The sequence below is a fragment of the Heloderma suspectum genome, chromosome 13 (genome assembly GCF_057233095.1).
Source record: "Heloderma suspectum isolate Gila_16-S chromosome 13, 16-S_ref, whole genome shotgun sequence".
In the NCBI taxonomy this organism is placed as follows: domain Eukaryota; kingdom Metazoa; phylum Chordata; class Lepidosauria; order Squamata; family Helodermatidae; genus Heloderma; species Heloderma suspectum.
Window position 1 is genome coordinate 685,210 of NC_139470.1, and position 27,026 is coordinate 712,235.

Below are 27,026 nucleotides of genomic sequence, written 5' to 3' on the forward strand. Positions count from 1 at the left end.
GGGGAGGGGGCTGGTGCGTGGCAGGCTGGAGGAGAAGAGGGGGCGCCGTGGGCAGGGGCAGCGGTGGAGCAAGGACGCTCTCTGGTCTCTGCTGCCCCCCTTGGGCCAAACAGCCCACAGGAGGCATCCCGCCTCAGGAGCCGGCCCACAAGCCTGCTGGGCAGCACCCTTCCCATGCTGGCTGTGTCCTCCACAGGGCCACAGGAAGCCTGCAGCAAGCCCTGGTCTGCTTCGAGAAGCGGCTGGTGGTGGCCCATGAGCTGGGGGAGGCCTCCGACAAAGCCCAGGCCTACGGGGAGCTGGGCACCCTGCACAGCCAGCTGGGCAATTACGAGCAAGCCATCTCCTGCCTGGAGCGCCAGCTGGCCATCGCCCGGGAGATGAAGGACCGGGCCCTGGAGGGGAGCGCAGCCTGTGGCCTGGGCAACGTCTACCAGCAGATGGCCGAGTACAATACGGCCCTCCAGTACCACCAGCTGGACCTCCAGATCGCGGAGGAGACCAAGAGCCCTGCCTGCCAAGGCCGGGCCTATGGCAACCTGGGCTTGACCTACGAGTCGCTGGGCACCTACGAGAGGGCCGTGGTCTACCAGGAGCAGCACCTGAGCATTGCGGCCCAGATGAATGACCTGGTGGCCAAGACGGCCTCCTACAGCAGCCTGGGCAGGACGCACCACGCCCTGCAGAACTATGCCCAGGCAGTGATGTACCTGCAGGAGGGTGAGTGGCCCGGCCCCAGGAGAACAGCCACCGCTGGCCAGGCCAGGCACAGCAGCCGCCCGCTTTGCACACTGGAAAGTAGCTGGGGCGGAGTGACCTCGGGGACGGGCGGAGCTGCCTGGCTGCATCCCAAGCCCACGTGGACCCCTGGGGGGATCCAGGCCAGATGCTGTGTTGCAAGGCCAGGAGTCGCTCTCCCCATGGCTTCTCCAGCTCTCGCCACACCCCAGAAGCAGCAGAGGGGGAGCTCTGCTCCCTTGTCCGTGCCAGGGGCAGGTGCTGCCAGGCCCCTGGGCCAAGGGGTGGCGGTGGTATGCGTGGACCTCCGTGTGCCGTGGAGGTGGGAGGGCCAGGTGCAGTGGGAGACCGGAGGCTCTGGCTGATGGAGAGGGCGGCCAGGATTCGGGCTGGGAATGAGGCTGTCGGAGGGGGCTCATGTCTCTGGGCTGAAGAGCAGAACCCCCTTGCCCGCTCACCGGCCTCCTTGGGAACGGCCTCCACGGAATGGTGGTGGGGCTTGTTCAATCCCTGCCTTGCTCCTGCAGGGCTGAGGCTGGCGGAGCAGCTGGGACGCCGAGAGGACGAAGCTCGGATCCGGCATGGCTTGGGCCTTTCGCTTTGGGCTAGCGGGAACCTGGAGGAGGCTCAGCATCAGGTAAGCAACGGTGGCTGGGCAGCAGAAGGCGTTGGGTCCCCATGGCTGAGCCACGCCAAGCGGGCCTTCCTGCACAGCCCGTTAGCCACGCTCCTGCGCGCCTCACCCACCTCTGGGCTCCCGGACCCCCAGAGAGGCCGGACTGATGGCCCTCTCCCCTCCCACAGCTCTACCGGGCATCGGCCCTCTTTGAGGCCATCCGGCATGAGGTGCGGCTCAGCACCGACTACAAGCTCTCACTCTTCGATCTGCAGACCTCCTCCTACCAGGCCCTGCAGCGGGTGCTGGTGAGCTTGGGTAAGCAAGGGCCGGCCGAGGGGGCTGTTAGCCACGATCTGCCCTGGCCTGGCTGGCGCGGGGAGTGCCGAGGGCGTGCTCTGTGGCGCGGCAGACGCACGGGGCCTCCCCTTCCCCTGGGTGGAGGCATCTGCCACAGGCGGGTTCGCTTTGCATGCCACAGCCTGCCGCACAGCCCTCACACACCATGCCCCTTCCCGGTAGGGCACCACGATGAGGCGCTGGCGGTGGCTGAGCGGGGCCGCACAAGAGCCTTTGCCGACCTGCTGGTGGAGCGCCAAACGGGGCAGCAAGACGCAGACCCCTACTCCCCCGTGACGGTCGATCAGGTGCTGGAGGCAGTGAGCGGCCAGCGGGGCCTGGTCCTCTACTACTCGCTGGCTGCGGGACACCTCTACAGCTGGCTGCTGGCTCCAGGGGCGGGTAGGTCTGTGGGAGGCCTCCGGGGAATCCGTGCCCCACCTCCACGCCAAGGAGCACTGCCTCCTTCGGGCAGGCAGGGAGGAAGGGGTGTCCCCACGGGGATGGAGCCTCTTCGGGGGTGGGGTGGAGGGGGCGGGGCTCTGTTGGCCTGGGGGCTGCTCCATGTTGGATGGGGAGGGGGGCAGAGCTGTCCGCACCTTGCTGGCTTTCTAGGCAGGATGCATGCATGAGGCCAAGGTGGGGAGGGGCACGGTGAGGAGGAGGAGGCCTGTGACCTCCCTGCTCCGGGTTGTTCTCCCTCACCTGCTGAAAGTGAAAAAAACCCCGGGACCCCTGCCTCTGCTTTGGCCAGTTGTCCTCACTAAATCCCAGAGCTTCAGCCCTTCTTCTTTGTGTCAAGAGGGCACCGAATAGGTTAACTGGTTTCCTTTAACCAAGACAGGTGTCGTGGCAGAAAAATGGGCGGTTCTATTTGGTAGTGTTACTAAATCAAACCAAGACGTGGGATTATATATGTAATAAAACAACTAACATTTGATTAAATGCAAGAAGAGTTATATAGGTTACTTTTCCATCATCCTATACTTACTCCTAAGTGACGTACCTGCCCCTTCTAAACCCCTCAGCCCAAACCTCGCTCACCAGGTGTGCATTCCCTGAACCCCTCCACCCTGCCCCACCCTCGTGCTATCCATTATCTCCTTTGAAGTGCCTCCGAATTACCTCTCACCGGCCCCTCCCACCTTTCACACCCACACCGGGGACTCTGACTTACCTGGATAACATTTTGCACTTCACACACAAACATTTGCGCTATGCTGCGTGTGTTAGGCGGCCACTGCTCACGGGGGATCTCCTCTCCTTGCTTTGCTGGGCCGGGGGGTCCGGCCCAGGTGGGGCGAGTCTCGCCTCTAGCGCAGGGCAGGACGCTGCGGTGCAGCCCTGCTCTGATTCTGCCCTGGGCGCCGGGGACCTTGGCAGGGCCGTGCAGGCTCCCCTGCCACTCCCCGTGGGCTCTGAGGCAGATCTGCAGAGTGCGGGGCCTCGGGGAGAGGCATGGGCTGCCCTGCTGGCCGCCTGCTGCGTCAGGAGTGGGGTGGGAGCTGGGTCTGGAGCAAGGCCGGGGCGCTGCCTTGGCCCGGGAGCGCCTGTCAGGGCAACAGTGCTGGAGCCCAGCCCTCGGCCACGCCGCTTGTCCAGGCGGGGAAGAGGCCAGCGGCAGCTGGTGAGATTCCATCCCCGGGATCTGCCCAGGAGCACCCCGGGCCCGGCTCCGTCACCCGATGTCCTTGACGCGTCTCCGTCCTTGGGGTCCTCCGAGCGGCCTTGCCGCATGCCGGAGCACTGGGGTGCGCATGTGGAGGAGGCTCCCGCTGCGGAGGCAGCTGCCCTCCCTCATCTCGTAAAGGCAGCGCACAACTGAACCCTTGCAACGAAGGAGCTCAAGGGTCACGATCCCTCCCCTCCCCTCCCCTCCCCTCCCCTCCCCTCCCTCCCTTGTGGATGGAGAGCAAGAACGTGGCCTTAGGGCAGCCTGCTTTGGGGTGGAGATGCTGCAGGATCATGCAGGCTGCTTTCTGCACTCGGTGGGAGAAAGCGCGGGCTTTGGGCACTTCTGATCCGGACCGCACGAAAAAGCCCCCACCTCCATAGGGAAGGCTTCACTCCAGCCCTGGGGTCATGTGGCTTGTCTGGACCCTCTGCAGCTTTGCAGTGAGGTGAGCAGAACTGCCCATGCCATGGCAAAGGGTGTAGGGCAGAAGAGGGTTGGAGGAGGCCTACAGAGTGGCACGACAGCGCCTCGTCTTCCCCTTCCACTGTTTGCTTGTGAGATGCCTTCCGGGGGTGGGTCAGCATCAACTGAATCTGCTTTTCTTTGGCCGCTGTACGCCAAGTTGCTTTCAGTGAGCTTCTTCCCTGGGTGATTGCAGCTACTTCAGAGCCATCCATGCATAGGTGGAATTAGGATCTTTAGGCCCCAAATGTGCATCTGTTTGGATTTGGCGTTCATCCACACTTTTGTTGCCCATTCACCCTGTTGGGAAGATGCCTGCAGAGCTTGGGGCAGTCTGAGCGTTCTGGCATCCACTGCGGCTCACCCTTCAGACCCAGCTACCGACATTTTCTCCCCTCCCCTGTGGCACTGTTCTGTTTATTTTTGTACCCTCTTCTCCTTGCCTTTGGACAGTTTCTTGGGAGATGTAATGGACCCACAACTAGCGCGCAAAGGTCTGGGCCCTTCTCCTCTGGCCAGCGTGGTGCTGGGTCGGCAGCTGCCTCCTGTGCCCTCCCAATGCAGACAGATGCTGGGGGGGGCAGCGGTGGTGCTGAGGGCCTCTGTCCCCCCTTACCCACCGACTCTCCTCTGCTTTTCTGGTGGGGCCCTTTTGGTTCTGCAGCCGTCACAAGGCAGGAGGCTCCGGATTAGCAGGACCGAGAGGACGCAAGCTGTGGCCTGTGTAGGAAGAGGCTTCCTGCCCCAGCGGCTGCAGTGGGGCTTGCCCTCTCCTCCTGGCCTCCACCCTGGCCGGGGCACCTTTCGTGGTCTGCTTTCGGTAGGACAAGACGTGCTGGCCAGACAGGGAAGCTTCTCTTGGAGCCGTCATGTTTTCTCTTTTCTTTCTGCTTGCTGCCCATGTATGTCCAGTCGGATGTGGCTCAGAGATGTTTTTATGAGCTGCTAGGAGACTTGCATTGCCGGAGTGGAATACATCTGGGCTGTGACTTGCAGAGGCTCAGGCTTTCTGAGCATCTCATAAAAGCCCTTGCAGAGCATGTTGCCAGGCTTTCCATGCGAGAGGAGAGGCTGGCGCACCCGGGAGCCCCACGGAGCCCTCGGGGGGGGGGGCGTGGCCACCCTCAGTGCCAGTGGCTGAGACCTTTGGCCAGATCTAGGACGAGAGCAAGAGGGGGAGGTGGCTCTTCCCAGTGTGCCCTCCTTGTGGTGTGTGGCTGGCCCGTCGGCACTGCAGGCGTTGTGAAGGGCTGGCCGGCGTCACTCCCTCGCCGCTCACTCCCTCTGGCCCTCTCCGTGCCTGTGGGCGAGGCTTCTCTGCACAGCAGACAGCCACAGGGCCAGGTCAGCAGGGAGGCGGCCCCTGGGGGTGCTCCTGGCCATCGGGGTTTTCGATGTGGTGCTTCTCCCCTGTGCTTCCAGGAATCCTGAAGTTCCACGAATGCTACCTGGGTGATGGCCCATCAGACTGCTCTGGGGACATCCAAGAGAGCAGTGCAAGCCTCCAGGCAGTCACCAGCTCGGCCCTGGAGCAGCTCAGCTCCAGTGCACGGGAGGCGCTGGGTGTGGACTCCTACTACACGCGGTGAGCTTCGGGCGGGGGCATGGGGCTGGGGAGGCAGATGTGGGTGGGGCGGGGGCATGGGGCTGGGGAGGCAGACGTGGGTGGGGCGGGGGCACCCTGAGAGAGGACTGCGGCCTGGAAGGAAGCCCCGCCTGGCCCTGGGCCGCCGCAGTGCCGAGCAGGAGGCCAGGTGGCTGTGGAGCAGGTGCAGCCAGAGGCCCTGCTGATGCCTGGGGGCAGCACCTGCTGCAGCCGCCAGGCCCTGAGGCCGTGAGCCCAGCCAAGGGAGCTCCTCAAAACAGCAGACGCGCCAGCTGGGGTGCTGGCCGCTTTGGAGGATGCTGGCAGCTGGCAAGCATCCTGGGCAGGCCCTGAATGGGCTCCTTCCCCGAGAAGCCGTGGTGTTTGGCCTGGTGGTTGCGACTTGCCTGGAGTACCGGCTGCGCAGCTGTGTGCTTGGCTGGCTCCGTCCTGCCACTGTCTGGGGCAGGGCCTTTGCCCCCAACTCCCTGTGTCAGCAGGAGAAGCTCAGCATCTATCCTTGCCTTTCTTCCTGTCCCATGAAGCCATCGCTCCTGCGGAAGCTCTTCAGCAGGCCCTGCGCGACGCACTCCCTGCCGCGGATACTGGACATGGATCAGGGCCCTCATGGGTGGCCGTGGCGGTGGCAGCCTGCTCCCTGTGTCACCAGGGTTGAGCCAGTTTCCTTTGAGGCATGCTCGGTAGAGCCAGTCTGGGCAGGGAGGGAGAGGCCTCCCAGCCCGTCTCATAGTTGGAGCCAAGTCCAGAGATGTTGCAAGTTCAAGAGAGAATGGGCCGCTTGGAAGGGCGCTTCTCGGCCCTCCTACCCGTCAACCAAGGGCTGGGCGGGGGGTGTTCAGTCACCGGCAGAAGCATCTCCTCACCCCACCCGGCAGCGTGGAGCCCAGCTCTCCTCTCGACAGAGGCCCCCGGCCACCCCTATTTGCTTGCCAGGGGGGCCGAGAGGAGCCCCTAGGCACGCCACTCAAGCGAGGCCTGTGAGCAGGGCCTCTTGTGGCGTGGGCGGCAGGCAGCGCTCCGCTTTGTGTCCTGTGTGTGTCTCTGACGCTGGAATGGGGGGCACGGAAGGGGGCTTGCTGCAGCCTGAGGAGGAGAAGAGCTGTGGCCAAGCAGCTGCTGTGGGCGGGGCTGGCGGCAGCCTCGCGTCCAGGCCAGGGAGGCTTGGGCAGAGTTTTAGAGCCACGTCCCAGCTGCCCCCGTGTGCCTTTTGCTTGGCGTTCCCTCCGGGCCTCTCTGCCCCCCCCATCCCAGGGAGCTGGCTGGGAACACAAGGTGGCCTCTCCCCACAAGCCTGAGCCCTGTTCCCACAGACCTCCATCCTGGCTTCTGCTGACACCTCTGCCCCTCTTGGCCCCCCAGCCCCTCTGCCAGCAGTGAGACCGAGAGCGAGGCAGGAGACATCATGGATCAGCAGTTTGAGGAGGTGAACAACAAGCTGAATTCTTCGACAGACCCCACTGGCTTCCTGAGGATGGTTAGCAGGAACAACCTCTTCAACAGGTGAGGGGGGTGGCCGGGTCTGGCAGAAAAGGAGCCCCGTGCTGCCACCAGAGCTGTGGGCGGAGCTCTTGCCCGCCCCCTACGCCTCTGTTCTGCATCCCCCTCGGTTGTACCTGGACTCCGGCTGCGCCTGCTCATTCCTGCTGCAGATCCCCACCTCCCCCATTCCAAGATGGCCAGAACTGCAGATCCAGGGTGGGGGCTTGGGGTGTTGGGTGGCATTCCGATCAGGCTTGGCCAGAGATAGAAAGCATCCAGTTTTTTTAGCCTAGGGAGGGAGACATGGAACCCCCCACCCCACCCCCGGCATGGCTTCAAAAAAATCTGGAAGGTTTACACCTCTGGCCTAGCCAGGTGCACGCGTGTGTGTGTGAGTGAAGTTGGATTTGTTTCCATTTCCCTCCAGGAAAAAACAAATATTTGGGGGGAAACTGGAATATTTACAGGATTCACTTTCTAAATGTACTTTACTCCTTTTACATATATAACTTAAAATCAAACCATTTGGTATGTTTATGAAACATAAACATATAAATTCCTTAGTTTTATTCAAACAATAATTACAAATATATCCGATGTTAGAGATGGAGCTGCAAGTGGCTGCACCAAAGGTACCTACAAACATCTTACTTTTTGCCCTTTCAGAAAATAAAGAAAAAACAGTTTTGAAAATAGAAACCGTTTTCTATTCAAACACTGCAACAAGTAAAAGAACGTTTTATTATTTGGTTTTAGAAACAGTATGTAATCCTCAGTATTATTATGCAGAAACGGAAGAAACCTTTTTAAAGTATAATACAGGAAATAAACATTCTCACGGTTCAAATAGGGAGTAGCTATGCATTTGGACATTCATTTAAACGTTGGAGAGTGCATTCCTGTGGTGCCTGGAGAGCCAGAGGACGTTTTGGAGTCCCCTTCCCAAGGCTGTAGACTGTGCTAGGGCTTTGGGAGGGGGACTCCCAAATCCTCCCCCCATCCCCTCGCGGTCACCATGGGAAGAACCGCTGTGCCGGCTTTCCAGGGGTGCAAGCGCGGCCCCAGAGAGGTTTGGGGGGGTGTGACGAAGCATCCTTTGGCGCCCCTACCCCACCGCGTGACAAGAAGCCATCGAGGGAGAAAAGCTCCGCCGGAGGACAGGGAGGCAGGCCTCGCCTCGGTCTCACTCCAGTTCCGCCAGCAGCGGCCCGGCGGGGCACGGGTGCTCGGAAGCCTCCCAGGTTGGAGGCCTTCATCTTGGGGGTGCAGGCCATAGGACTGTGCACCATCATGCGTCGCCTCCCTACGTAGTCAGGGTGGAAGGCTGGGCGCCCGTCCTGGACAGGAGGTCCCCTGACACATGCGTGTGAGCAGGTGTGGCTCTTGCCCAGGGCAGCAGTAGAGAAAATTTGCTTTCCTGAACCCATTCCTTTTTATTTCTGTCCCAGTCCACCTCAGCAATTAGGAAACCCTTGACAATACCGGCATAACTCAAGTTTATTTTTCTAATTAGAATCGGTGCCTGAAAGATCCATAGCTCCTCATGCAGAACTTTTGCTGAGCTTCAGGGACTTCAGAAGGTTTGCATGAATTGAAAGAAGCTCCTCAACTCTCTCACATGTTAGTTTGTTCCTTGGTTGTATCCATGTGTATTTTCAAACATCCATCAGTTTATTTTGCTTGATGTAGACGATGTAGGAGGAATCTTGGGGAACGAGATCCAGAGGAGGCCCAAGCTGGGTGGAAAAAAGGCCTTTTAGCCTGTTGCAGAAGAAATATGCTTGAGAGGCTTCACCTTCGAACTAAGTCCCAGAAGACACCTGTTGTAGTCTGCAACTTCCAAAAGCCTTTTTCCAGCCTCAAGCTCTAGGAGTGCTGCTTGTTTAGTAATCAAGACACATCCCATAGGTTTGCAAGAGTAGGAATTGGCTGTGGCAATATTGCTTTCAAACCAGGCACTTTAAAAATTAATTCACTCGTTCTGAGGGGGGAAAAAACTCAAACATTTCATAAAAGGGTTTTATAGTGTCCCCCCGCCACCCCCCAAATCCCCAGATTTTCCACTGGAAAAACATTGGGAAATTCCACATTTGCTGCTTGGCTCGAACCCTTCGCGTCTTCCAGCTTGCATTGCAGGCCACCCCTGGTGTAAGGCTTGCTCTGTGGCCTGCCCTGCAAGAACAGAAAGTGTGTTCCCCAGTTTGCTCAGCCATCTGGATAGCTGTGTTCCACATTGTTCAGGGCTGTCTGTCCTGACTGGCAGCACATCTGCCAACTTAGGCCTCTCTGGGCATTGCTGCAGCACCTGTGCTCAAGCGCGTGCCGGCCCTCTGGGCCTGTCTGCCCTGGGTCGCTCGTGATGCAGTCGCTGCAGAGCAAGCAAAGGCAGTGGGTGGGAGGGGGGCAGCTGCCCCGCCTCACAGGAGCGGCTTGGGTCCTGTTCCAGAGAAACCTGGTGCGGCGCCTTGGCTCTGGTGCACTTGCAGCCGGAGGCAACAGAAGGGCTAGTCTGAATTCCACAGTGACTCACATGGCCCTGGGTGAAGCCCCTCCCCTGATAAATGAAGCCACTAAGGAGGGGTGAGCAAGTAATGCTTGCATTCGCCTTGATTCTCTGAACATCAGCTCGATGTTCGTCTCCCCTTGTTTACCATGTTCATTTGCGATCTCTGTTAGTTTTGCATGAACAGGAAAATTGCACAAAAGAAATGGGGAAAATGCACCAGAAAATTACGCATTTTCCAAAAGTGTGCACTTTTCCCCATAGACTACAGCGTGAAAATGTGCACTTTTAAAAATGTTCGAGAAATTGCTAGCAGTTTCAGAGAACACTTATCCTGCTCTGGTCCACATCTGGGGTTGCAAACGCAGCGTCTTTGCACAATTTGCGAACATACATAAAATTCTTGTACATCCTTGAAGCCCATCGTCACACAGACACCGCTGGGAAGCAGCTGCCCCCTGCTGGTTGCTTGGCGGCCCTGCATCCGCCGTCGCCTCTTGCCTTTTAAGCCGTCCCTGTGTCAGGATGAGCCCGAGAACTGGGCCCTTTGGAGCAGGAGATGCGGATCTCGGAGGCCCCGCCCCACTCCCCGAGAGTGGCAGCCTCACTGTGGAATGCCCCAGATCCTGCAAGAGTGATGCGGGGGTGGGGGGTCCTTGGCTGAATGTCCCCCACTCGCCCCCTTCCTCTTGGATGGGGGCTGGCCTGGGGGTGCTGAGCAAAGTGTTGCTTGAGGATGTTGGCCAAGCAGAAGACGCAAGAGGTGTGTGGGGGGCAAGAGGCAGAGAGGAGGCTGGCATCCCTCGAGGGGGCTGAGGGAGGAGCCCTGTGCTGGGCGTTGAGGCTGCCCTGCCAAAACCTGTCTGGCGTGGGGAATGAGCGCCGCCCCCAGCCTGGCATGGGTTGTTGGCCAAAGCACGGTGCCTCGTCTTCCCTCCTGGGCTCCCGCTCCCCTTGTGGCCTGGCAGCGCTCCCTTGGGCTTTGGCAGCCGTTTGCTCACTTGGACTCTATCCAGAGCCAGTGCTGGTGGCCGACTTCAGCCCGTGCCCATGGGTGGTGGGCACCGTGAAAGCCAAGCTGGTGCAGTGGGGCCTGGGCTGCTCGCGGGGCCAAGGCAGGCCCCGCAGATGCCTGCCCCCCCCCCCCAGCCTCATGGCTGTGGGCTGAACACCACCCCCCCCGGACTGGGCCAGTGGGCGCCTGGGGAAGGGCGGCTAGTCCAGCCCCGCTGTGGCCGCCTGGCTCTGGGGAGGCTCCGGCGCAGAGCGGGTGAGCAGGCGTGGTGGCGGCGGGCGGCTGGGGAGCGCAGCCTGTTGCCTCCACCCCGCTGAGGTCCTGCCTCGTGTGTTTTGTCGCCAGGAGCTGCCAGAGCACGAGCAGCCTCTTCAGCGGCCCCGTCTCCCCAGCCAAGGAGGCCCCCTCCACAGCCTCCCTTCCCCGGCGGCCCAGCTCCTTCAGCAAGCCTCCGCTGCGCGCCCTCTACGACCTGCTGATCGGGCCCATGGAAGGGGTGAGCCAGGGCGGGAGGGGGCGGCTTGCCGGGGCCGCTGCGCCAGTGCCCCTGCTGGGAGGGGCCGCGTAGGTGCTGGGGCCAGGCAGGCATGAGGACCGTGGGGCTGCAGGAGCCGTGGTTGGCTGGAGCCCGGCGAAAGGCGGGGGTCAGGCCTGATCCAGCACTCATCGCACTTCAGGGCTTGAAGGCTTGACCCGGGGGAGGGTGTGTCTCCCCATGGGCTGGGTGGCCTCTCAGGAAGGCGCTCTGTCCACAGCCTGACTCTGTAACGCTGGGCGAGGGGGCTCTCTCTGGGCTGGGGGGAAAGTGCGTCTTGCGCGTGATGGGCTCAGATGTGGGACCTTTTTCTGGCCATGGCGGGGGAGGTGCCTGGCCTGGGGGCACCCTGCTTGGGCTCCTGCCCAAGGATGACCCAAGCTGTCTTCCTCCCCACCAAGCTTGCAAGGGCTGTGCCCCTTTGAAGAGGAGGCCCAGGGGCTGCTGCTGCCCCCCCAGCAGGGCCCAAGAGAAGCCCGTGAGGGTGGCCGCTCCTGCCGTAGGGACCTGAGCGGCGCCACGGTGGGGGCTCTGGCGCGCGCTCTCCAGTGTGGGCCAGGACTGGGCGCAGCTCTGAGCCGTGTGCCCCGCCTGGCAGCGTCCTCTTTCCAGCTGGAGCTGTTGCGAGGGCCGCCTTGCGCTGCCCTTGGGCAGCCAGACGTCTAGCCCCGCCCACCCAGATGCTTTGTACCAGCAGAGGTGGCGGGGAAGGTGGCCCTTTCTGGACTCTTCGGGGCCTCCTCGGGCTTGGCCTCTGGGAGGGCCGCCCGGGGCTCACTCTTGTGCCAGTTTTGTGTTGCCGACAAGGTGGGGGAGGGCTCTGCTTCGGCCGGGGCAGCAGGAAGGACGTCCGAGGGGAGCGCAGGAAACAGGCACAGAGCGGCGGGTCTCCCCTCCCAGCAGTTGCTGATGCCCCCCCCATCTCTGCCCAGGGCCTGATGCACTCTAGTGGGCCCGTGGGCCGGCACCGGCAGCTTGTCCTGGTCCTGGAGGGGGAGCTCTACCTCATCCCCTTCGCTCTCCTCAAGGGCAGCTCATCCAACGAGTTCCTGTATGAGCGCTTCAGCCTCATTGCGGTGCCCTCCATCCGTGCCCTGAATGCCGGCACCAAGGTAGGGCGCCCTGCTCTTTGCTCCCAGCCCCTCCTGTGGGGGAGGGGGCAGGCATAGCCAGGAGGGGCCGTGGTACAGGGACAGGCATTGGCTGTGCACGCGGAAGGCCCCGGGCTGATTGCTGGCAGCAGCTCCAGGGAGGGCCAGGAGCCAATCCTGTCTGCCACCTGGGAGAGCTACTGCTGGCAATCAGGGCCAACAACACTGGGCCAAGTGGAGTGAGGGTCTCAGTCCGCATCGGCCGCATCTGAGGTGTCTTGTTCCATGGCAGCCTGCTCTCCCGCCCAGCTTGGCGAACTGCTCTGCCTCCGTTCCAGAGGTCCAGCGCTGGGAATTCCCCCAACGGGCTCCCCACACAGGTGCCCCAGTGTCACACTTGCCCTGCCTGTTCTGCCCTCGCCTGCGGGCCCCTGAGCAGCACTGCTGGCCTGTGTAAGGGCGCCCTGCTGGCGGGGGGGTGGGCGGGCCTCTGTGCGGGCGCCTCTTCGCCTTGCAGGTTGCGAGGGGTGCCGGTGGGATGGGGAGGAGGCTGAGCTCAGGATCAACATCCCCTGGCCTGGCTGGCTGGCACAATTTGAACCAGGCCTCGAGAAGATCTCTGGGTAACAGCCTCAGGGCAGCTGGATCATGACCCTTTCCCCGGGAAGGGTCATGACGCGACTGCCTCCGCTCTTCCAGGGCCAGGCCAAGAAGAGCGCCTTGAGCCATGGCAGCTCCCCTGCTGTGGCAACTGTCGTCGGCAATCCCAAGCTGCCGGCCTCGGTGATGGACCGCTGGCTGTGGGGGCCTATGCCGTCGGCCGAGGAGGAGGCCTACGCGGTCTCGGAGCTGCTTGGCTGCCAGCCGCTGGTCGGCAGCTTGGCCACCAAGGAGCGGGTGACGAGTGCGCTGGCCCAGGCAGAGTGTGCGCACTTCGCCACCCACGTCTCCTGGAAACTGGCTGCCCTCGTCCTGACCCCCAGCAGCGAGAGTGGCACCGGCAAAGGCTCCTGCGGCCCCTCCTACACCATCCCGGAGCCACTGCGTGTGCCAGACGACACCAGCGACGCAGAGAGCATCTCGGACTGCCCGCCCCTGCAGGAGTTCCTGCTTACGGCTGCCGACGTGTTGGACCTGCGGCTGCCCATCAAGCTGGTGGTGCTGGGCTCCTACCAGGAGTCCAGTGGCAAGGTCACAGCTGATGGGCTGATCGGGCTGACGCGGGCCTTCCTGGCGGCCGGCGCCCTCTGCGTCCTGGTGTCCTTGTGGCCAGTGCCAGCGGCGGCCTCCAAGGCTTTTGTGCATGCCTTCTACACGGCCCTGCGCAACGGCCTGAAGGCCAGCGCCGCCCTCGGGGAGGCCATGAGGACGGTGCACAGCAGCAAGCAGTTCTCCCACCCCTCCAACTGGGCAGGTGAGGAAGTGGCAGATGGCTTGCAGGACGGGCGCTCACAGGATGCCAAGCCTGCACCAGCCTGGGCGAGCGGCATTCTCACCAGCAGGCTTGGCCACTGGGACCTCACCCCGGGGGAGGCGCACCACCTACGGTGCTCACCAGGAAACCTCTCCGGGGGGCGCGGGGGCTGAGGGCGCTGGGGGGCTGCTGTGAGCAGCTCAAGCAGAGTGGCGGGCCAGGTCCACCCCTTGAGCCACTGCACCGCTCCCCTGTGCTCCTTGGCCAGAGAAGGTGGCCTGCTGGGCCCGCCTCCGAAGCCAGGGCAACTCGGGGGTCCCATTCCTTCTCCTGCAGGCTTTGTGCTGATTGGGAGCGATGTCAAGCTGAACAGCCCCTCCTCCCTGATCGGGCAGGCCCTGACGGACATCCTCCAGCACCCCGAGCGGGCGCGTGATGCCCTGCGGGTCCTGCTACATCTGGTGAGGGGCCACGCCGAAGGGGGAGGGGCTGGATCTATGGAGGAAGAGAAGAGGCAAGGGGCCTCCGGCGCCCCCAAGTCCTTGGTGATCTGGAGGCTGCTCCCCATGGTGGGAGACAGTGGGAAGAAAGGGGGGGGAGGGGGGTGCTCACGCTGCCCCGCCCTGCCTCCCCCCAGGTGGAGAAGTCCCTGCAGCGCATCCACAGTGGGCAGCAGAATTCCATGTACACCTCCCAGCAGAGCGTGGAGAACAAAGTGGGCGGCATCCCGGGCTGGCAGGCGCTGCTGACCGCCGTGGGCTTCCGGCTGGACCCTCCGGCCAGCGGGCTCCCGGCGGCCGTCTTCTTCCCCACCGCAGACCCCGGAGACCGGCTGCAGCAGTGCAGCTCCACCATCCAGTCCTTACTTGGTGAGTGTCAGAGCGGGGCCGGCCCCTTTGCGCAGCCCGAGCACCCGGGGCGGCTGTGCCGAGCGTGACCAGCCCCTCTGCCTCTTCCCACGGCAGGGTTGCCCAGCACCGCCTTGCAGGCCCTGTGCAAGCTCATCGCCGCCTCTGAAACGGGGGAGCAGCTCATCAGCCGGGTGAGTGCCACGTGTGGCGGGGGGCTCTGGGAAGGCTGCCGCATCGCTGGCCGTGGGCGCCTGCCTGGGTCGGCACCCTGCGGCCGCTCCCGCTGCTCCCTGCCTCTGCTCTAAACACCTCTTTGTCTCTCTCTCCCCCCGCCCCTGCTGCTTCCAAAAGGCTGTTAAAAATATGGTGGGAATGGTGAGTACAGGCCCGCCCTTCAGCCCTCCCACCTGTCCCGTGCGGGGGGGTGCGGGGGTGGCAGGGCCAGGGCACCCGTCCCCCCATGGTCTGAAGCAGCTGCTGCTTCCGGGGGGGCACCGCCTGCTGCCAGCCTGCCCCAGCCTTGCCTGCCCGCCGCCCTGCCTGCAGCAACCCCCCCCCCCCCCCCACAGCCCCGCTCCCTGCTCCTTCCCTCTTTCTCCTCCTGTTTTTTTCATGGCAAGTAGAGTGTGGGGAGGGGGCGGAAGGGTGGCCTTGGCCTGACTGACAGACAACCCCCCCCCTCTCCCTTCAGCTCCATCAAGTCTTGGTGCAACTCCAGGTTGGAGAGAAGGAGCAGGACTTCTCCTTGGCCCCAATCCAAGTCTCCATCAGTGTTCAGCTTTGGCGGCTGCCGGGCTGCCACGAGTTCCTGGCAGCGTTAGGTAGGGTGGAGGGGGTGCGGGCCTCTGGGATGCCAGCTGGGTGGGGAGATGGGCAGGCCCTCCCCTCCTGCTCCACCTGGCCCCGCGGACCAGGGGCAGACCTCAGGCTCCCTCCCTTGGCCCTGGCCTGAAGGGGTGTGTTACCTGCAGGCTTCGATCTGTGTGAAGTTGGGCAGGAGGAGGTGACCCTGAAGACAGGCAAGCAGGCCAGCCGCAGAACCATGCACTTTGCGCTCCAGACCCTGCTGGCGCTTTTTGGTGAGGCTCCAGCCTGGCAGCGGGGGGGGGGGGGGGGGGGCGGGTTCCAGGGGCAGTTTCCAACTGCTGCAAAGGCCACGCTCCAAGAGGAGGGGAGAGGGAGCCCCGCGAGCTCTGCGCACGGGTGGGGGCGCTGAACGGCCTGCTGGAAGGGAGCAGCAGCAGAGCCTGGACTGCGAGCTGCACCACAGTGTTCTGTGGCACCTGTGCTCGGCCGGGCTCCGGGCTCTTGCTCTGGGACCAGCTTCAGCAGCAACATAAGGACCTTGATGGCTGCCTGATCCGGAGGGGCATCCGATCAGCACCAGGGAGAAGGGGGGACAAGAGGGAGGTGGCTTGCTGACACTCTGGGCCATCTGTGGGGATGCAGCTGCAGAGTGTGGCTCTGCAGGCCTTCCCTTCATAGGGGCGTCCCTGCCACCCCCCCGTCCCCCAAAGCCTGCTGCTCCCTCAGCAATCGGGCAGTGTTTGGAGCTGGGCTCTGGCGCTGCTGAATTGTGCTCTGAATGGCCACCTTTGCCTCTGCTTCCTTTAGACTCCACAGAGCTTCCTAAACGGCTGAGCCTGGACAGCTCCTCGTCCCTCGAGTCATTGGCCTCGGCTCAGTCCGCCTCCAACCCCGGGCCGCTCAGCTACCAGAACCCCCCCTTCTCCCCGACGTGCCCAGACAGCCTGGGCTCCGACGCCATCTCCGTGTACAGCCTGAGCTCCATCACCTCCTCCGTCAGCTTTGCCTCCAAGGCCGAGTGCGTGTCCGAAGGGGGCAACCCCAGGGGGCACCAGGACTCGGAGCGGCCCAAGGCCACCTATCCGCAGCGGGGCCCTGCGCCGCAGGGTCAGTGCTCGCCACAGAGCAGGGCAGCCCACGGCGAGGAGGAGGAGTACGAGGGGTTCTCAATCATCAGCACCGAGCCCCTGGCAGCATATCGGGAGCACAGCCGGACGTGCTTCTCCCCCGGCCACAAGCCCTCCCAGATTCCTCAGGCTGCAGGGGCCAAGGGTTCGGTCAGCTCCCCCAGTTCCCCAGTCAAAATGACTCTCATTCCCAGCCCAAACTCCCCTTTCCAAAAGGTGGGCAGACGTGCAGGTTCAGACACGGGAGAATCGGACCAGTCCAGCACCGAGACAGACAGCACGGTCAAGTCGCAGGAGGAGGAGAGCAATGCGCAGCTCGACCCCCAGGCGCTGGCCCAGAAGATCCTGGCGGAGACGCAGAGCCACCTTCTGGCCGTGGAGCGCCTGCAGCGTGGCCACCAGCTCAGCAAGAGCAGCGGCCTGGACAGCGGGGCCTCCGTGCCCGCCGGCGGGGCCGCCTCCTTCCGGGCCTCGGAGACCAGCGCCTTCAGCAGACCGCTGTGCTCCGGCTGCCAGGGCCAGGCCTCCCCCGTCCCCCTGAAGCCGAAGCCCCCCACCAGGAGCTCCTCCCTGCAGAAGGTCAGCTCCGGCTACAACAGCCCCACCACCTCAGAGGCCTCCACCAGGGAGGGCGCGGCTCCGCACAGCGGCCAGCCCTCCCCCACCTCCGACGGCCTGGGGCCAGAGCAGCCGCTCTTCCGACTGAAGTACCCCAGCTCGCCCTACAGCAGCCACATTTCCAAGTCGCCCCAGAACATCTCCCCGAGCTCCGGGCATCACTCTCCTGCCGGCAGTACCCCCTCGCCGGCTCTCTCCTACTCCTCTGCAAGCTCGGCCCGCTCCAGCCCCGCCGATGCCCCAGCTGTGGACAAGCTCAAGGGGGCCGCCCTAGACGAGAAGGTGCAGGCCATCCACAACCTGAAGATGTTCTGGCAGAACAGCCCCCCGCCCCCTGCGGGCCTCGGGAGGACCTTCCGGGGCTCCTCAGGGAGGGCAGCCGGCAGGAGGGACGTGCTGAGCTTGCTGAACTTGTCTCCGCGGCACGGCAAGGGGGGGGAGAAGGCGGTGGTGGCCGACAAGCTGGAGCTGCAGGACTTGTCTGGCCCTCGGCCGCCCCCACTTTCTCCACAGAGGAACCCGCCCAATGGGCACCGGCACCCTGCCGGCTCCACCAGCCCCCTGGCTGCCACGCCACCCCCTGCCAGCACGCCAGGTTCGGCGCACCCCGTGCGGCTGCCCTCTGGGAACGGATACAAGTTCCTGTCGCCCGGGCGGTTCTTCCCTTCCTCCAAGTGCTGAAGCCGCACTTTGGCCTGCTCCTTCCCTCGGGCGAAGTTCCTGGGCCTTTTTCCTGCCCACTTGCTTGAATGATGCAGAACGCTGGAATAAAGGGGGGGCGGGAGGCAGGCCCTGTGGATCCGTGCGAGTGCTGCACGCTGGCCGCCTGCCTCCCAGCCGCCGCTGCCACCCCTCCTCCCCCCGGGTGCAGGAGACAGGCCTCCGGGTCGTCTGGGGCTGGAGGGGGTCTGCCGGAAACGCACACGCCTTTCTGTGACGAGAGGCACCAGCCATCGTCTCGATGCTTCCCGGAAGCGCTGCTTGCGGGAGAGAAGCAGGGTTGTGGCACCGCCTCCCCGGGGAAATGCAGGCTGCCGGAGGCACTGGTGGCGGCCTCCCAGGGAGAGCCCCGGGGCGCCCCGCTCCGGCTGAGGCCCCTGCTGTCTGGGACAGGCGGGATCGCCCGGCCGCTGCTGCAGAGGCAGCCACGGGAGGTGCCATCCTGTGCCAAGAAGGAAGCGACTCCAGGGTGGGGCAGCCACCCGCTGCCGCCTGCAGGCTCGGGGCCCACGGGGCCAGCCTCCCTCCCCCCGAGCCGCCCCTCCCCTCTTTAAGAAGCCAGCTCCTGTCGCGGCGAGGGCCGCCGAGCAGCACCCCGCCCCCTCGGGGAGGCGTCCCCTCATTCCTGTGGAGCTGGGTGCCAGGCCTGCCTGCTTGCCTGCCTCTCGCCACCGGGGCCATGGGGGCTGAGGCGACTGGAGCCAGCCCGGCTCCTTGTCCCAAGCACAGCGGAGAGGCCCCCCAATGTCGATTAGGCGGTGGCACCCAAGGGGCCCCTGCAGGAGGCAGCTGGCCATTGTACTGCGTGTTGCGCGAGGAACCAGACCTTTGGGCCTGCGGAGGAGCGCCGAACCGGAGGGGATCCCGAAGAGCCCCAGCCGCCAGAAAGCCCTGCCGGAGCCGCCCTGAAGCCGGGGCAGCAACGCTTGGGACGCAGCTCCGCGGGGGGGCTGCCCCCCCTCGGTGCGCCATCTCTGGCATGGGGCGGGGAGCAGCTGTGCTGAGCGGGGCGGGGGGGCAGGAGCAGTCCTCCATTCCGAGCCCTGGCCCTGCCTGCAAGCTGCTCGGGGCTTATGGGCGGCGGCTGGCTGCGGTGCCCGGGGCCCCCCTCGCCTGCCCCTGCCTCGAAGCCCCCAGGGCTGCTCCCCCCGTCAGCTGGGCCCCCAGCTGGCCCAAGAAGCTCCTTCGTGCCTGTGGGCAGCAGCAAGGGGCTGCGACCAGGCTGCAGCTGGGCTGGCTGCCGGCCCTCATCTGCCCCACGCAAAGGCACTCTGAGGAGCAGAGGAACACTTCCCGCCCCAGCCTTCCGCCCGCCCCCCCCCAGCCAGCGAGCCCCCCTCCTTGCCCCTGGAGGCAGGCGCCTTTTCGCAAACGCGCTTTCCAGAGCTGCTGCCATTCTGGTGGACCCAGACACCGGCCGCCTCCTCCGCCCTGGGGTGCAGGCGCCACACTTGGCCAAGGAGGCGGCGCTCCTGAGCCGTCCCGCGGAGCCTGTGGCTCCCTGGCTTCACGCCACTCCTCCAGCAGAGCTCTCCGCTCCGCCTCCCAGCCAGCACCTTGCTCCCGTGCTGCACAGCTGAAGGGGAGGTGGACCGGCTGTTCATGTGGGAAAACTCAGGCAGCCTGCCCTCCCCATCTCTCTTCCGTGGACCCCCCCCCCCAGTTTGTTGTCGTCCTGATTGTCGTCTTTGTGCATGTACAGTGACAACACTGCTTTTCACAGTGAGCAATAAGCATTCGGCACGATGGGCCGCTCCCAACAGAGTTCTGTCACGGGCAAATCCCCCAAAGCTATTCTGTTTGGCTTCATCGCCATGCATAAGGCCCTTTCCCAGCCACAAATGGGACTGGCCAGAAGCCACCTGGCCTGGTTCTGTTGGCTGCCTGGAGCTGGCCAGTGCCTGTCGTGTCATTCCCTGCCCCCGGGAAGGTGATGCTGGGGAACTGAAAAGAGGAAACTCCAAGGCCTCTACCCCCCCCCCCCGCTTCCACAGGGAGGGTTGCAGCCCATCTCTTCTGCCTCTAGGTCATATGATCTAGCGAGGTGGGCTATTTGTTCACGGGAGCATGGGGAGACACCCCACACACGCAGCCACAGGCACCCCTGGCCAAAAGCCACTCCTCTGCACTCTGTTCTTTATGCAGCGTCCACCATATTTGGCCTATATGGACTTCTTTGTAAATTAAACTCCATTTCCAGACAGCATTAAACTTTTTATATTATGAGGTTTACCCTGTAAAAAGAATTTCATATTTTTATTGCAATTGCTAAGGCATTTGGCCTCCTCCTTTGTGAATTCCGTGTCTATTAAAGCATGAGATCTCTCAGCTCGGCCTCCTGGGTGTCTCGTATGTGCCATCAGAAGACCACAACTTCCTGCCAGCCGCGGGCTGCCGCAGCGACAGACCGTCGGGGAAACGCCCAGCTGCCTCCCAGCAGTGTACAGACCAATGGGGGCACTATAGGTTGTCTGTTTGGCTACTGATGCAGCCGAAATGCTTTTCCTCAGAGCCTCTCCATCACGGAGGCACCAGTGGGAGTGAGTGTGAAATGGGGTTTGTACCAAAGACACCAGGAGAATTTGCCTCTGTGCTAGAACTGCCCTTGGGTGGATGTCGGGGGGGCTCCACGCCTGCCCAGTATCCTCGGAGCAGGACACTGTCCTCTCTAAAGGATGTCTAGGGGCCTTTCAGGGCAGAGGGCCGCTCCTGCCACGGGTCCCACCTTCCCAGGAGATTCTTTCAGACGATGCTTCGAGGTGGGGAATTTAGCTACAGCCCCGGGAGGAACAGGGACCCGCCACGTCCTGTTTCCACAGAGAGCCCCCTTCCACATACAGGAAGGCTTGCAACGCGCGAGGGGTCTTTTTTGCTCGCCAACCCAGAGCTAAGCGGTGCCCCGGGGGCTCCCATTGCACGGCGCATCAGCCCCGCCAACCTGCTGAAGCAGAGCAGGCAGGCCTTTGCGTGCTGCTCCCCAGCGAGGAGCAGGTCGGGGTGAGCAGCGCATTTCCCGAGACACCCCGGGTTCCGCGTTTGAGCGCCCTTGATCTATAAGCTGGAGCGAAGTCTGACGCCTCGGAACAACAGCGTCTTAAGCCCTGCCGCACGAGGGAGGCCGAAGCCCCCGCCGCCCCGGCAGCTTCCCCAAACGCGGGCGCCGCAGCGTCCCTCCGTGGCAGGATCTCCCCGGAGAGGCCCGAAGGCGGTCCGCTTCCCGCCCCGAGGCGCCGCCGCCAGCCAGGCTCCGGGCGGGGTCGAGGGCACCCGTCCGCGGGCCGCTCCGAGGCGCAGCCCCTTCCGCTCCCGGCTCGCCCGCGGGCCCTCCGACAGTCCCGGGCTCCGAGCCGCGCTCCCGGAAACACGGCGGGCGAAGAGGGCCGCTCCGGGCAGCCTCCTCCGCCGAGGCGCCAACGGCGCGCCGCGGGCTCCCGCTCGGCGGGGCGGAGTCCCGCGGCGGCGCCCAGGGAGAGCGGCGCGCCGCCCCGCTGGAGCCGGGGCGGCGCGAGGCGAGGGCGGCGGCGGGCGGAGCGGGCTTCGCGCCCGGCGCCCCGCCGCTCTTGCCCGGGCGCCGGGCGCGGAAGCGGGGCGCGCCGGCCGCCCTCGAGCCGGGCCGGGCCGGGGCCCGCGGAGGGGCCGGGCTGCCGCGAGCTCCGCCGGCGCCCTCGCGGAGGCACTTCGGCGCCTGCTAGCGCGCGGCCGGACGCGGACCCCCCGCGCCAGGCGCGCCCCCGGCGCCCCCGCGTCTGCTTCGCCCCGCGCCGGCTCGCGGCTGCGCGTCGCCCTGCCCGGGCCGCCCTCCCGCCGTCTCTGCGGGAGCGCGCGGGGCGACGCCCACCCGCTCGGGGCTGCCAGGCCGCGGCGCGGCGGGGAGCGGGGCGCTCCGCTCCGGGCTGGTGCGCGCGGCCCGTCGCGCGGCCGCCTGCCTGCCCGGGAGAGGCTGCGCCGCGGCGCGGCGGGTGGGCGGCGCCTCCGCCAGGCGCCGCCCCCGCAGGCTGCGGAGGGCGCCCGGCCGAGGCCGCGCCGCGGCCATTGGCTCTGGCCTGCGCGGGGGTGGGGCGAAGCTCCCGGGGACCCTCCGCGCGGTGGCGTGTGGGCAGGAGGAGCCGGCTGCGCCTGCGCGCGGGGTCCCTGCCTGCGGGAAGATGGTGCTCGTCAAGGAATTGTGAGTGGCGGCGCCGCGCCGGCCGCCCGCCGCCGCCGCCGCCGCGGACTCTCCCCCGCGCGCTCCGCCTCCAGCCGGCCGGCGCGGCCTGGGGGAGCGGCGGCGAAGCCCCCCGGAGCCGCTTCCGCGCAAGGGCCGCCCGGCGAGTCCGGCCGGCTGCCCTTGGCGCGGCCCTCGTTGCGAGCGCGGAGGGCGGGGCCGCTTCCTCCGGGCGGCGGGCCCGCGGAGTTTCCGCGCAGGAGCCGCGCCGCCCGCGGCCCCCGGCGCGCCCCAGTCCGAGCTCAGCGACGCGGGCGGCCGTGTGGGCATGTGCGAGCTTTGGGGTGAAACAGAACCCTTCGCCCCCGAGAATGGGAGCGTGACTGGGAGCAGCTCGCTTCTCCATTTTGCCCGGGGGGTTCTGTATAGTTCGCGGGTGGCGTGACAGCGGGCCCTGGACAGGGTGGTTCCTGGACGGCCCTTTCTCTGTTGATGCCCCTTTCCAAAACCGTGCCTTAGAGGGAAGTGCCTTCCTCGGGTGAACTTGAAAAGCAGGGCCACACATTCAGCACAATGTCACCTAGTCCTCAGCTGGAGGGTGAGAACGCTTCCTGTCTTGAGGCAAGAGCAATTTCTCCTTCCAGAATGGGATCTTGCTCAGTCTTTAGTTGGAGGCATTTAAAAGCCATTTTGAAGGGTTTGTTCAGTGGGTGATGAGAAGTTTGGCAGAGGTCTTGGATACCTGTGCTTGTCCTCCAGAACCTGGTTGGGTACAGCAATCCTTGACAGCAAATTGCTTGGTTTGCTTCCATTTCATTTAGGAAGATGCATGATCCTTGCAATTTGGATGGCGTTAAAAGGGGATTGGACAAATTCATAGAGGCGAAGGCTGTCAGTGGCTATTAGTCCTGATGGCTGAATGCTACCTCCAGTATCAGAAGCAGTATGCTTATGTACCCCAGTTGCTGGGGAATATGGGCAGGAGGGTGCTGTTGCACTCATAGCCTGCTTGTGGGTTTCCCGTGGGCAGCTGGTTGGCCGCTGTGTGAACAGAACGCTGAACTAGATGGACCCTGGGTCTGATCTTGTAGGGCTCTTCTTATGTTGGTATCTTGTGCTGGTGAGATTTGCTAATGACATGAGCAGGGTTTGCGTTAATATTCCTCTGATATGACCCTGGGTCTGATCCAGCATGGCTCTTCTTATGTTCTCTTGCTATTGTGCATGTGAAGATGTGATATTTGTGGTGTTCTAATGATGCTTTCTTTGATCACACTTTTTGTGGAAAGGCTGATCTGCAGAGACAAAGTATGATGGCGAAATGTGACCCCTACCCCCAGTGATGGTGTAGGAGAGCCAGTGTGGTGTAGTGGTGAGAGCATTGGACTAGGGCTTGGGAGACCTGGGGTCTAGTCTCCACTCAGCCATGAAGCTCACTGGGTGACATTGGGCCAGTCACTGACTCTCAGCTTATCCTATCTCACAGGGTTGTTGTGAGGATAACATGGAGAGGAGGCAGAGGATCATGTATGCTGCCTTGGGCTCCTTGTAGAAAAGGCAGGATATAAATGTAATAAATAAATAATGATGGGATTTTGATTTTATCATCTAGGCTTAATTGGTGATGCCGAAGAAATGTAGCCTTAAGATTTGGTCCTCTTGATTCAACCCGGTGGCATCCTGTGTGTATATGTGGATGGAGGGGGCAGCTTCATATCCTACTGAGCCTGTCATTTTAGCCATGAGTTGTCTTCTGCCACTACTGTTTTATTTTCTTTATTACTGTTTTATCCTGTCTTTGACCATAAGACCCCCAGCCAACTTACAATCAAAACATTAAACTGAAAGATCTGCACGGGTACAGGAAAGTCCACCAATAAGGTGCCATTCAAAGCCTGGGTTAAGAAATTAACCTGCTGCCCAAGCAACAATCAAATCACAGCACAGCTTTCTGGGGAGGAGGGGGGAACAAAAGCAGGGTGTGTCATCCCCGCCCCCCCCCCGCCCCCCGCTAGCATTGCTGGTCTGTGAAGCGGTGACCGAAAGGGTTCATTTGTTTTAGGGTTGCCCCTTTGTGGTGATGTGCTATTCGTAGCAAGCCCATTGAAAATTAGCAGTCCCTTGGTTGTTAAAGCTGCCAGCAGGACAGGGCTTTGCTTCACTTTGCTGTTAAAGTCTCACTGCCTCAGCTGTTGACTTTCTGTGGCAGAGCTGGCAGAAAAGGGCTGTGGGAACAAAGATCAGTCAACTGGTCCTAAGCCCCAGCTCTGCTGTTGCTCTCTTTCTGGAGCCTGCAGCAAGCCCAGTGGGAGAACAGCCCCCCTGGAAATCAGCTGCTGCAAGGGGGCAAATTTCTAAATGTTTAAAACAAGGAGACTTGCAAAAGTTATTGGCCAAATTTTGTTTATTTTGAAGGCAAGATTTGAGTTTCCTGGGAGCTGAACGAGGCAGCTTCTTGGCAGAGGGTTTGGAACAGCCTGGTCCTGCAAACGTGCTGTCTGAGACAGCTGTTAATGTTCCTGAATCTCCCTGCCCTGCTTTGAGGCTCTCTAACGTGGTCGGTCTCTTCTGTTTTGTCTTTCAGCCGAGTGGTTCTGCCGTGCTCTGTGCAAGAGGTATGCATTTCCCCATTCCCCACTCCCCGTGCCTGAATTTTCATGCAGAAGCTTGCTGCTCCATCAGACAAAGAATGAACCCCCCTCCACCCATAGGTCACCAGTGCGCGTAGTCCTGTGCTTGTGGCCAAGGCAAGCAACGTCAGCGTCTTCCCTGCAGCTCTGGCTGCTGGGGAGGATGCAAGTGTACAGCGAGCAGCCCCCCCCCCATGTTCCAGAAAGGCCCGAGTGAGCCAAGAGGCCAGGTTTGCCCCTCACTGTGTGGCCGCTGCACCCGGGGCTCCAGCAGGCTGTCCAGCAGGCAGATTGATCCCAGGGTGGTGGGCAGGAGAGGGCTCTGCCTTTGGGAACTCTGAATGTGGATGCAGCAGGGCTAGAGAGGTGGCTGTACGTGGAGAGTGAAGCCACAAGAATCTCTTGCTATGCTGGACCAGATGAGGATGGGAGGCCGTCTTGGCTGGCATAAAAACCAGAGCCAATTGCATTTCCACAAAGCAGCTGTGCCTGGTGCTCTTGTGCATTTTCATTGTGGGGGCTCCTTGTGGATCTCCGAATGGCACTAATCGATGGGCTGCTGAAAGATGTGGGGGGCTTTTAAAAACTTATTCACGCTTTTGTCCTCTCCTCTTAGTACCAAGTTGGGCAACTTTATTCTGTGGCTGAAGCCAGTAAAAATGAAACAGGTGGCGGTGAAGGGATTCAAGTCTTAACGAACGAGCCTTATGAGAAGGATGGTGAAAAGGGACAGTACACACATAAGATCTACCACTTGAAGAGGTAATGGGCTCTTTGCATGGCGCTGCGGTTGCTCTGCCTCTGTGTTTGAAAGTGCTGGATGCTTCAGCCGCAAGTCTTGATTGCCAGCATGCCTGCTGGGTCTGTTTAGTTACAATTTATTTACAGTACTTCTCTCCTGCTTAATATGTTAAAAACCCTAAGCGGTTTACAGTAAAAGTCCCTGTCCCGGCTCCCCACCCTTGTGCATGGACAGACGTCCGAAGAGGGCTTGGCAGGCAGGAGCAGGCTGAGTGCTGGCAGCCACAGGGGCTGAGAAGGGCAGCATCACTGGCTGCTCCAGCAGCAGCTGAGGAGGGGAGCTTGCCTGCTTCAGAGGTGGTACCACGGTGCTGTGAGGGGCCACTGGCAGAAGGGCTCTGTACAGAAAGCGTGAGATGTGGTAGCGTTTACTTTTGAGGGGTGTCTCCTGCCAGCCCCTGGCTGTCTTCAGTGCATCTGCTTGTCTGACTGCCAAGCATGAATGGGCGAGAGGGTGTGGAGTTTCAGCACTGGTCTGCCTCCTGCTATTTTTATGGGGTTGGAATGTTCCAGAGTCCAGAACACAGGTACCAGGCAGCAGAACATTTGAGATTGGCCTTGACTTCTCCTCCATTACCCAACTTAACAATGAAAATCTGCCTTCCGGTGTATTTTCCACCTAGCTATACAGATTTGAACATGTACAATTAGTTATTCAAAGGACAGGAAGGATCAGTCCTAGGCAGGAAGGGGTGATGCCTCCTACAGTCCAACGTTGCCCTAAGTCTGCTGCCTGGTGACTGGAGATGGAAGAGAAGGAGCTTCATTCCAGGGCAGGGGATGTGGTGGAAGGGGCAGCTCCACTTCTTCATCTTGGGTTGACCAAGAGGCACCCTTCTTGGGTGAGGCTTGCTGGGGAGGGACTGTAGCATACCTCTTTGTATGCAGAAGTTCCCAGGCTGAAACCTGCAGAGTTGCTGCCAGTCGGTGTTGACGATACGGGGCTAGATGGACCAAAAGTCGGACTCTGTATAAGGCAGCCTCCCGCATTCCCGCCCTGAGAGTGCTTGTCCATCACCCTACCCCACCCCAGACTACTCACCCTGCTGGCAGCACAGCACACTCAGGAAGGCTGAGGAGCCTAGAGGGGAGGCCTCCTTATGACTGGGAGCCTCATGCTATGAAAACCACCTTTGTGAGCTTGAAACTGCCTTTTCTAACTTCCTCTTAATTACTCCTGGAATTAAACTGCAAAAGCGTTTCATGGTTTGCACACTATAGAACTTTCAGCATGCGTGGGCAAGGACTACCTTTCTGAGCAGGTGGACTTGCATTCTATTAGCAAGGCTGATGTCCTGGATTCTCACTCTGGTTCCTTGCAGCAAAGTTCCTGGGTTTGTGCGGATGTTTGCTCCAGAAGGCTCGCTGGTATTCCATGAAAAGGCCTGGAACGCGTACCCCTACTGCAGGACGCGTGAGTCTCCGTTTCCCGTTCACTTGCGGAGATGCTTTTGGGGGTTAAGGCCAGACACCATTATGATGCCAGGCAGTGAGCTGCATTGGCATCTGGAATCCTTCTCAGAGTGCTTGGAGCTGTCTGCAGCAGTTGGGGCTTGGCCCCGATATGTCCGAGGGTGTTGAAAAAGCGCTTTTTTCTCTTGCACTGAGAAACTATAGCCAGCCCAGGCATACTTGGGCAGAGGGGAACGCGGTGTGTGGTGTGCCTGCCTCAGCCTGGATGTCCCACTCCGGAGGCCCAGGTGGTTCAGGGTGCATGGCTGGCCAAGCAAGCAGCCCCGCTGCAGGGCCTGGTGCAAGTAACGGGCGGGCAGCAGCTTGGCGCTGTGCTTGCCAAAGGGCTTGGCGCGCTTGGGACACGTGTTTGGTGGGACTGACACACCTTGGCTTTGAATTG

At 62.3% G+C, this 27,026-nt stretch overlaps 2 protein-coding genes across 10 annotated transcripts in view; both read left to right on the forward strand.

The window, feature by feature from the left end:
* The window catches only part of TTC28 (tetratricopeptide repeat domain 28), a 151,418-nt gene extending 133,855 nt beyond the window's left edge, over positions 1-17,563 (forward strand). For 7 of the 9 annotated variants that reach the window (XM_084819766.1, XM_084819764.1, XM_084819768.1 and 4 more), the window contains 16 exons: positions 197-720; positions 1,266-1,375; positions 1,543-1,672; positions 1,877-2,095; positions 5,253-5,415; positions 6,796-6,936; positions 10,779-10,929; positions 11,901-12,080; positions 12,759-13,473; positions 13,810-13,934; positions 14,111-14,342; positions 14,439-14,515; positions 14,676-14,699; positions 15,016-15,145; positions 15,296-15,403; positions 15,939-17,563. In XM_084819766.1, the coding sequence (XP_084675892.1) occupies positions 197-720; positions 1,266-1,375; positions 1,543-1,672; positions 1,877-2,095; positions 5,253-5,415; positions 6,796-6,936; positions 10,779-10,929; positions 11,901-12,080; positions 12,759-13,473; positions 13,810-13,934; positions 14,111-14,342; positions 14,439-14,515; positions 14,676-14,699; positions 15,016-15,145; positions 15,296-15,403; positions 15,939-17,557 (4,648 nt within the window). In that variant the 3' untranslated portion in view covers positions 17,558-17,563. The remainder of the gene's footprint in view (positions 1-196; positions 721-1,265; positions 1,376-1,542; positions 1,673-1,876; positions 2,096-5,252; positions 5,416-6,795; positions 6,937-10,778; positions 10,930-11,900; positions 12,081-12,758; positions 13,474-13,809; positions 13,935-14,110; positions 14,343-14,438; positions 14,516-14,675; positions 14,700-15,015; positions 15,146-15,295; positions 15,404-15,938) is intronic. The other 2 variants (XM_084819765.1, XM_084819773.1) reach the window with 2 other exon arrangements.
* Positions 17,564-21,714: 4,151 nt separating this feature from the next.
* The window catches only part of PITPNB (phosphatidylinositol transfer protein beta), a 33,398-nt gene continuing 28,086 nt past the window's right edge, over positions 21,715-27,026 (forward strand). The window contains exons 1-4 of the mRNA XM_084819796.1: positions 21,715-21,761; positions 24,325-24,355; positions 24,987-25,132; positions 26,494-26,585. Of these exons, the coding sequence (XP_084675922.1) occupies positions 21,742-21,761; positions 24,325-24,355; positions 24,987-25,132; positions 26,494-26,585 (289 nt within the window). The 5' untranslated portion in view covers positions 21,715-21,741. The remainder of the gene's footprint in view (positions 21,762-24,324; positions 24,356-24,986; positions 25,133-26,493; positions 26,586-27,026) is intronic.